The sequence below is a fragment of the Carex rostrata genome, chromosome 3 (assembly GCF_964058835.1).
Source record: "Carex rostrata chromosome 3, lpCarRost1.2, whole genome shotgun sequence".
Taxonomy (NCBI): Eukaryota; Viridiplantae; Streptophyta; class Magnoliopsida; order Poales; family Cyperaceae; genus Carex; species Carex rostrata.
Genome location: NC_135920.1, coordinates 6025422 through 6035595, shown reverse-complemented (window position 1 = coordinate 6035595; position 10174 = coordinate 6025422). Strand labels below are relative to the sequence as shown.

The window sequence follows — 10174 nt, the reverse complement described above, 5'->3', positions numbered from 1 at the left end:
ATCGTTCTTGCTTGATTAGAGTGATAAAAGCTTAGTGATGAATTCCTCCGTACGCATATCATAGCCGAGAAGGCATTGAATCTAAACCAGACCGGAAACTGAATCGACCAAACCATGAAAGTCATCCATCAGCTGAGAAGGCACCGAATCAAACTAGACTGAAAACTAAATCAACCAATTCAGGACAGTCATCTCAAAACGGAAGAAAAAGGAAAAAGGAAGAGGCGGAAAGCACTACAAAACAACACACAAATATCAAGCCAAAAACAGAAGGTATACCTACTGTACATAGACGGGAGACCACTCACTCTTCCATCATCAAAGAGAAAAGGACACCCGCAACTAATCTATTACTTCAGTCCGACACCCAATACGATGAGACGAGCGCAGCAGAAAATTGTGATAGTGTTTCCTTTATCCTTGCGTCGCTTGTCGCCACCATTGAAGAGCACCACTCTATTATTACTTGCTCTGCCATCTTCAGGCGACGGAAATGAGAGAACAACAACAAAGTAGGCATTTTTTGCGAGAGAAAAAAACACATTTATAACGGTACTTCCTCGCGAAAATTACCGTCACAAATACAAAAAACACATGTTTATTACGGTATTCCGTCGCAAAAAGTTACTTTTACTCTCGCAAAAAGTGTCAGTCTCTTGTAGTAGTTAAGTGCCAGTCTCTCTTGCAGTAGTTAGCCGCTTAAACGACCTTCAAAACCTTCGCCTTTAATTTCCTTGGTTTTCACCTGAAATTTCGCCTGATTTTTGCCGCTTAGACAAAGCGGTGAATCCAAAAAAGTTCATTTATATTCATTGACCAGTGATGTATAGGTCATCTTACTTCATTTATCTCTGGTACAGTGATACACCTCTATTTCCAGCACCTGTCGAGGTCTCAGTATAACCTTAAAGCCATGGCTTTCAGAGCACAATCTTTGTAATTACTGGGAATTGATAGCTCAATTTGATGCAGGGAGAGGGTAAATTATATTGGCTCCGGAAAAGAGAATCCTCTAAAATAAATTCTCTCAGTTTTTTTGATCACAAAATATTAATCTCAGGGAAAAATAAATCAACAAAGAATATGCCAGCAAAACAGAAAAATCTGAAGCACTATTAATTTACAAATTTCCAGGTACAAACCTCCTCTCATATTAAAAAAAAAGAACCTTTTCTCTTTTCGTTTTGTTTTGGGGAAATCTAACAACATAACTAAAATCTAGTAATTGAACTCTAAATAAAAACCGTTTATAGGAACCCACTTGAATTCACTTTTATATGCTTGAGGGGGTTGGTCACGTCCCCACCACCGGCATGTTTAACAAATTCAGCAGGTGTGAGGAAGCTTCCATGGCAAACACAAACTATTCGCACCTCGGACCCACCTTTTCTGAAATTGTAAAGAAACCCTTCTATTGTCCTCCCATTTTCACCCCTAGTGGAAACACAAGGCATTTCATCAACCATGCTGCTCGTGTTTCCTATAGGATTAGCATTTGGTACTGGGACGACACCATTTACAGCAGTTTGCACATTACTGTTACTATCAGTAACTGCAAGATGAACAACAAATAGGGTTACATTACAATCAGTAAGAAAATATACAAGCAACTAGAGAGGATTTGATCGAAACTGTTGTCAATACTTGTCAAGAAATTGGTCCATTTTCATGCTTTGTATATACAACACACGGCTCTTGTACAATTTATATAAAGCAGAAAGAAGTGTCTTTCCTGTTTGGGTGTAAGCATTTTCCTTATTTATTTTTATTACATTTTTACCTTCTGGTCTTCTGTGGATAGATTTAGGACCTCTTAATATAGAGAATTAACAAAAAAAATAAGCATTAGATGAACATAATCCATGCTAATCAACAAAAGAGAATCTCCAACAACCAAATCTATTACCACTAATTGAGAATTCACAGTATAAACATATCCTTTTATATGCAAGCACTTACTCGATAACCCCAAGCACTAATACCAAACCACAACCAGGATGGTCATCATTCATCAACAGATGCAAACGCACAACACAAAACAACTTATGAAGTGCGAAAATAATTAATTCCTTCATTACCAGTATAGGCTGCCACATCAGAATATGGCCACTGCCGATACAAGTACATTATTGTTCCCAACTAGTACTGATAGTTGTATAGTTATTGTGGACCTATTGTTTTTGCTACCTTACGTGCAATTTTGTGGTTTAGCTAAACAAAGACCTTTCATGAACTGATTTTGCGAAGAAGTCTTGCTCTTCGGAAAATTAAACTGCTATTTTGTCAAATATTCTGAAATATGGGCCTATTATTTCAATTTTCCTATTGAATACCATGGGAAAATTTCAAATAAAGTGTGAACAACAGGTACCTGACTATCTTACTATGCCGCACATGTAAAAAAAAAAATATTATTTCTTCAAGTAAATGAAAGTCCAGTACCTTGGATAGGTTTTGCCGCGATCTCTGATGTACCAACGGTGACAACTGAACATGAACTTCCCTGTGATCCAAGAGAAACAGCCTTAACCCCAAAAGAACTGAACCCATTGACAACTCCACTTCCACTAATTCCATTCTGGACACTGCTTATGACCCCAAAATCAATACAGTCTAACTTCTCCTTTCCATTAACCCCAGATTTTAGAGAATTTCTCCTCTCTAAACGCTTTCTCTTGACCTCCAACCTCTTGAGGAACTGCATCTCCTTTCTCTTTCTTACAGCCTCTTCTGTCTCCACTGGCAGAGAAGTAGTTCTTACAAGAGAACCAGTTGGTATCATTGGTATTGCTGCTTCTTCAATTTCATTTTTGGGTAATGGTAGAATTGATGCAATAGAAGAAGCACGAATCAACTTGGATTTCCCTTTCAGGTCTACCCCAAAGCAACCATTGGTCGAGAGATCGAGACTTAATTCTAAGTCCTCCGAGTCTGTCGATTTTAATTTAGAATTTTCTAATCCGTTATCTGAATCTTTTCCACAAGCACCTCCAAATTGTCCAAGAAAATCCATTGATAGAACTCCAATTTATTTCGAAAAAAAATCGAGAATTTTCAAAAGAAAATGAATTGAAAGGCGAGAGTTTGCTCCTCTTCACCTAGATTTTTCGCCGAAGAGAGAATTTAGTCGACAAAAATCCATGGTCGACACGAATTTTGTTTTTGTTTTCTTTTATTTTAATTGGAGAAGAAATGTGAGAAAGAGAGAGCGGATAGAATTGAGAAGGGAAGAAACGAGAGGTTTCTTCTATAATATCTCTCTCTATCTCCTTCCAAGTTGCATTAAGAAAATCTATTAAATTAATGGGGATAGATTAACGTAATGTACGAAACGACCTTTTCGTAGAGAGTGAGCGCGTGCTGTTATGCCACGTGTCGACCAGACTAAACACGTGTTCGATATGACCTTCCACTTCTCCATGAGCCGGTACCCCGCGCCGCACCGGTACGTGTCGGTTTCTCAGGTGGCTACTGGTGGAGCCACGCGTCGAACAGCGCGCCGATCTTACTTTTCCTTTGGAACCTTTTGCAAACAAACGGTCGGATCTTTTTAAATACAATGGAGTTGTTGGACTGAGTGCGTATCCTCCGAGATATCTCATATATTGCGTGTCCGGTGCCTATTCGGGAGCAGCGTAGGGGTCCAGTATTATTTGAGCTTTGAGATTCGCGTAGAACGTAATGCAACGGTTGAGATTTTCCAAAAAGTCACGCAAAATATGAGATATCTCAGAGGCTGCGAATTCTGTTGGACTTGGATTGGAACTTGGAAGTAGTTTCGTGTAGGAAAGCCTTCGAAGCCAGGTTCGGATCTTCTATACCAATTACCATGCACAACTCGTATCGTACAGCCAATTTAATTAGTGATTCAAGAATAATTCGACAAATAATAAATCTGAGACGAATGAAATATAAATATATTTTATAATATAAGTGAGAATTAAATATTGACATCTAATAAAATAAAAATAATTTGCCTTTGTAAATTACTCTTTTTTAATCAATCAATATGGTAAACATTATATTCTTCATATAATTTACCAAATAAAAATAATTTTAAAATATATTAAATAAAATTCGGATATAATACAAACTTTTACAGTACAAAAAAATATTTCTGCTCTTTCATTAAAAATAAAATCACTGACAAAGTAGACGCACCAAAGATTTCAAAATGGGGATCCTAGAGTTCTATCTATGCCCGGTCCACAACATTGTAGCGGGTACAAATTGAGTTTTAACGGATCTGAAGTTGCGTCACCCAATTAAGACAGGTCCCCAAGTGGGTGACCAGGGTCAAATAGGAGAAGCACAGATGGTCGGTAAGGATTCATGCTTCGTGCGCGGGACCCACGGGGAATTGATTGCTAAAAGGTCTTTTTAATTAATGGACACTTATTCACGCGTAACCACTCAAACTATTTATTTACGTAAGAAGATCTTCATGTCCTTAGTTTAGATGGAATTAGTATCCTCTGCATTAACTAAAAAAAAAAAAAAAATTGAGTTAATGCATATGAACCATCGATCTGCTTTAAGATTCATGCGGACTAGATCCACACTAATATTAAAAGACATCTAAATTATAGGTTTTGGTCAAATTAACTTTGTTTAGAATCAAACGATCGAGATGCGTTAACTCAGAAGATGCTATTTTGAGTTAATGCAGACGATACAGACTCATTTAGTTGGATACTAGTAAACACATAATTAATTGGCTTGATGATGCAGCATCATAATTTTGTGTGTATATTATGAACAACAAAATGTTATGAATGATAGCAAATTACGGCGCAATTAATAATACTTCATAAGAATTGTATGGATGATAGAAAATTATGGGCGATGGCATCATAATTGACTTAGAAATAGTAAGCTTTAAAACTTTTTTACTTACAAAAATAACAAAATTAATGATACTTTAGAAGAGTTCATTACATTACTCAAAATTTGCAATATAAATTAAAATAAATATATAATTCTGAATAATTGCGAAGATAATTTGTACTCACAAAGAGAGTTGAGATTTATTATTTATCGCCAGGTAAATTTCGTCAGAGATCGCTAAATTTTGTCCTTTATCACGAATTGATCACTCAAGTTAGTCACTGAATTTCTAATTTAATCCAATTAAATCACTCTATATTTTTTTTCATCAAAAAAATTAATAAAATATAACTTTTCCATTAGCATTTGGATGGAATGAGTGTATTTTGTTACAATTTAGATGGAATGAATATATTTTGTTAGTATTTTGGACGTAATGAGTATATTTTGTTAGTATTTTGAACGAAAAAGTTATAAAGTGACAATTAAAAAAAAAATGAAAAGTTCCTTAACTACAAATGGATAAATCAAACATGAGTAACTAATACATGACAAAGGATAAAGTTTAGCAACATCCAGCAAAATTTATTCATTTTCGTCTTATGTTAAGCCTTCACGCATCTCTTATTATTTATTCTGATTGAAGGGTTTATATATTCCATTCTCCCTCATTTAAAAAGACACTGTATAATTTCATTTCTATATTATAACTTCCAGGGGCGGATCTACTGTAGCACAGGGGGGTCAGTCGCCCCCCCCCCCCTGGATTTTGAGTTTTAGTGGTGATTTATTAGTACCGATCGACACTGCCCCTCCCTGGAAAATTTTTTGCCCCCCTTTGGGTGTTTGAGTTGTAATTCGGGTTAAATTTAGTGTTAAAATCAAAATAAATTTCTTAAATTATGATTGGTAATATTAATTATAAGTTATAGGATCAGAAATTATAAGTCAAGGTGTTGAAAAAATAAGTCAAAACATTATTTTTTTTATCGAGTACTCAATTAGTTAATGGATTTAAATCCGATAAGCTATTTAAATCCGATTCGATATTTTTTTGCCCCTCCCTGGCGAAAATCCTGGGCCCGCCCTTGATAACTTCCATACTTATTTTCATGTTATTTTATAGAATCTCCTCATGAAATTTCCGCCAACATAGTCCATCCATTCATCAATTTATAATATGGAATCACCATAATTAAAATATGAATAATATTTGAATTTTGAGAAGACACAACCACACTTCAATATTACCGTTCAGATCATAAATAGACGGACGAATGGAACTCTGTTGGCAGGAGATTCGGTTCTTACCATATATCCTTTTGAAGTTTAAAATAAATTATTTAATAATAAGATTTTATAAGCTTATATTTATAAAATTTTGATTAGTTTTAAAACATATTTTTTTTGGAAGAAACACAGCTGGAGGCCGCCGGTTCGCACAATCGCACAGACACCACACCTTATAAGCTGACAAGAGACCTGTGGGCACGTGTTTGGGCAGGGCATGTGGGGTCCCACTAGGAGCTTTCCGCCTAATCCCGTTCGACAACTTGCTCGTTTAGATCCAACACATGTCGCAATTTGGCGCACAAAAGATATATCGGATGACGTCAGTAGGATTTAATTAATGGGCTGTCGCTACTTGGATGCAGACACCTCACTCCGGGCGATGTGAACTGACGAATATGGGATGGTATCATTTGCCACGTGTCTGGTTATGATTGGTAATGTATTGTAATTGGTGTAGTAAGGATCTTCAGGTGTTTTGTGATTGTTGTGAACCGTGACCTCACACTCAGCGACACAAACCTCAAAGTGATTTTACCTGTTCTTTACTTTACAGCTTTCAAAATTAACTAAATGCAAGTAGAGCTGTGTGTCGGAATTTAATAAGAGAAAATTTTCTCAAAGATTTGTAACTAGTTTATAATTTGATGACGTTTTCATATTTTCAAAGTTAAAAAGGTTATTCAAAACGATCGAAGGTCTTTGATTTTTCTATAAATTTAATTGTTTAATATAATAAAAATAGAGTTAGGCTATGGTACTCTGAACATGATTGATTTGTACTATAGATTAATATTTTCTTTTAAAAGTTAAAATATATGAATCATTCAGCAAGATCTCCATACAAAAATGTACTTATTTTTTTAAATCGGTACTTTAAATGGTATGGAATTTTTAAATCAATAAATTTTCTAACTATCTATAAAAAGAGTAAAGCGTATAAGAATAGATAAAATTTGATCTACAAGTACATTTTTATATGGAGATCATGTTATACAATTCAAATAGATTGTTTAAATTTTAGAATTAGAGATATTGATCTATAGTATCCACTATTATATGCTTTGCATTGTACCGTAGCCTCACAAAAATATTTAAAATTATAAACTCCATCCTCATTTTTATCTAAGAAAAAACAGTAAAAAAGATAGGTTAATGACTTAATGCATTACCATTTTTTAAGAACATGATATTACTGATTTACAATCGTTAGCAATTTATAGTTGCTATTTTTAGCCCGCCCTTGTTTGATTTCTGTGTCAATAAAAGGAAAAAGGCAATTATTTTTTCAAGTTCTTTTATCCAACAAATTGAAAATAATGTAAAATATCTTAGCAAATCTTCACACGTTTTAGTTTATATATTCAGAAAGTAATAAAGTGACAGTATGAAGTAAACAACCTAAACTACGATCTCATCAATCACTTAGACGATTGAAACCAATCAATTAATGTATTGAACAAATTGAAATTCATGCTCATGTGGGCTCACAAACAACACTGTAGACCAGGTCCAGGGAATACCTTGAAGTATGAAAATGGTGCAAGTGGCAGGGGACAGAATAATAACTTAATAAGCCAGCGATGACGTGTACCGAGTTGTTGCCATTAAAAAGGAAAGAAAGATTCGGTCAAGATTAACAAGCGCTGTTTTGATTTTCTGAAATTGACGGTTTATTTTCCTTGGAAATCCATGATTACGGAGGGGAGGCATCAAAATATCGAGTGTCTACGTGAATTTCTCAGTTTATCTGAAAATTTGGTCTAAAAAAATGTACGGAGATTATTTAGAGGTGAAGATATTGACAGAGCAATTTAATTTGTCGTCAATATCTTCACGCGAGGGGTAATCTCTATATTACACAACGGTTCAAATTATGAATTTTATATTTATATTTTTATTTTCAGACTTTAAACAGTCTTTTAAAATGTTCGACATGGTTATGTGAAAATATACTTGCGGATCAAATTTTATACTTTTTTGGAACTTTATTATTATTATTTCTCTAGATAAGTAGGAATTCACTCAATTTGAAATTATTAACCATTAAAAATCAACTATTGTTTTACCTACTTAAAAAATAGTAAAAAAGATAAAAAAAAAATTAAAATTTTGTCTAAAAAATATTTTAATATAAAGATTATGTTTGATGGTTCTAATTGACTGATTGAACTTTAAACATAGAAATATAAATTCATAATACGGATTAACTCCGTAATATACATATTACCATAGCTCACTCTAATATCTCCATCCTTATATAGATTTAGATGTAGATAACAATATTGATTCCCTGCTTATTCAAAAACTTTCCAAGGCCCACCTCATGGTATCCAATCGGAAAATAGAGGAAGTCCTGCGGGAAAATAACTCGATGGTTTTAAAATTTGTCCTTCTAGAATCTAAGCAGTATGAATTTGTTTCCATATAACTCAAAAATTTCAGATAAATCTATGGATGTGAACTCCTAAATATCTTAATTCATCTTCAAGAAATTAAGACGGATTAAGGATTGAGTGTATAATTAGAATGCTAATACTAACACCGGTAAGTATATGATCAATATTGGCCAAAATATGTGGATGCGGTTGATAGTGGCAAAGCTAGCTTACTACAGGAGTAGCCAATTGTCTATTTTTTAAAATTAAAAATTAATAAGGTTTGCCTACATCTAATTTCTCATCCTGCCTATTTTCTGTTTTGCTGCCCAATTCCGCAGCATTATGTTTAGAAGAATAAAGAATCTGAACCTGAAACCAAACCTGTCGTGAATAGAGCACAATTCAAAAAAAAAAATTTCATTAGGTGCGATTCATCGGAAGAAAAAAGAACATAACAAGAGAAATTCTAAAGGAGTGATTTGAAAAATAAAAAACAAGAGGCAGCTCAGGTGGATGCGAGAAAAGAGTTATGGAGGCAATTCAAACTTGTTTAGAAAAAAAAAAAAACTCGAACCAGATTTGTCCAGGAATGCAAATCAACATTAAGGGTAAAATCTGAATTTGGTTTCTGCCTACCTTTAACTCAAATTTTGGCTACGCTTCTGATCAGTGATAAAATGTTTTTAGAGGAAATTACGTGTCTAATTAACCGGATGAAAGATACTATTTTGTAGATATTCCATAGGAAAATATTTATTTAACTTTGCCGAGTAAAGCTAATATGGTTGTGTGACTTCAAATTACTAATTAAAGTAGTTTGTAAATCGATCAGATCAATTTTTAATAACAATTTGAACCGTTTAACTGATTTATTTTACTAAATGTATTTATATGAAAAGTGTTATTAAGTTTTTGTTAATTTTTAAAAACAAGATTTAAAAAAGGCACTTTAATATAGTTAAGTTTTTTTTTGACAAATTGACAGTTGACAGTACACTAATAAATTTAAAATTATTAATTTGACATTGACATATATTTACAACACCACTCAAATTGATCAAATAACGATTTAAGTTAGTCATTAATAACAACAAAACCATCCGATATTTGTATCATTAATTGCAGTTGAATAATTGAGATCTAATAGATTTTTTTTTTTCATGAGGACTATTTCATTGTCTCTTGTGGTTAAATTAAACCTTTCATTACAGCAAAAAGTGTCTTTCATTTTCTCTCTGTATTCGTTTGTGTGAAGAAGCACACCGATAGAGACACACTCAAACGGAATCTTACACGTAAAATTAACTATCACGATTAGAGGTGCTATCGGGTCTGGTCGGGTCCGGATACTATTATATTTGGACCCGTACCCTAAAAGTGTTCGGATCCAAATTTCGATCCATACACTTATCTATTTCAATTCAGATCGGGTCCAGATCCGGATACCTATCTATCCGTAGATACTTCGGGTCTAGTCTTTCGGTTCCGGGTAGATATATACCCATAACTTGTCTGTAGATTATCGGGTCCGGTTCGGATACGGGGCGGTTCCGGATCCAGAGTGGGTATATGTCACAAAAAAATCAGGAGGATGGAGAGAAAATAACAACAACAACAACCAAGTCTTTACTCCCAAACGAGTTGGGATAAGCTAGAAATGAAACCCAATCACAATC

General features: G+C 34.1%; 1 protein-coding gene across 1 annotated transcript; it reads right to left on the bottom strand.

Annotated features, from left to right (window-relative positions):
* Nucleotides 1-1084: 1084 nt before the first annotated feature.
* Nucleotides 1085-3310, bottom strand: LOC144551132 (ninja-family protein AFP3-like). Its single transcript, XM_078298962.1, has 2 exons — nt 2443-3310; nt 1085-1552 (listed from the first exon to the last, which is right to left on the bottom strand). Exons 1-2 carry the CDS (start codon nt 3011-3013, stop codon nt 1248-1250), a joined length of 876 nt encoding a protein of 291 aa, XP_078155088.1. The 5' UTR covers nt 3014-3310; the 3' UTR covers nt 1085-1247.
* Between the last annotated feature and the right edge of the window lie 6864 nt (nt 3311-10174).

Coding starts and splice junctions, on each gene's coding strand:
- LOC144551132 (XM_078298962.1), bottom strand. CDS start 3,013: ATGGATTTTCTTGGACAATTTGGAGGTGCTTGTGGAAAAGATTCAGAT. Junction 1,553..2,442: donor CGCGGCAAAACCTATCCAAG/GTACTGGACTTT, acceptor TTCATCTTGCAG/TTACTGATAGTAACAGTAAT.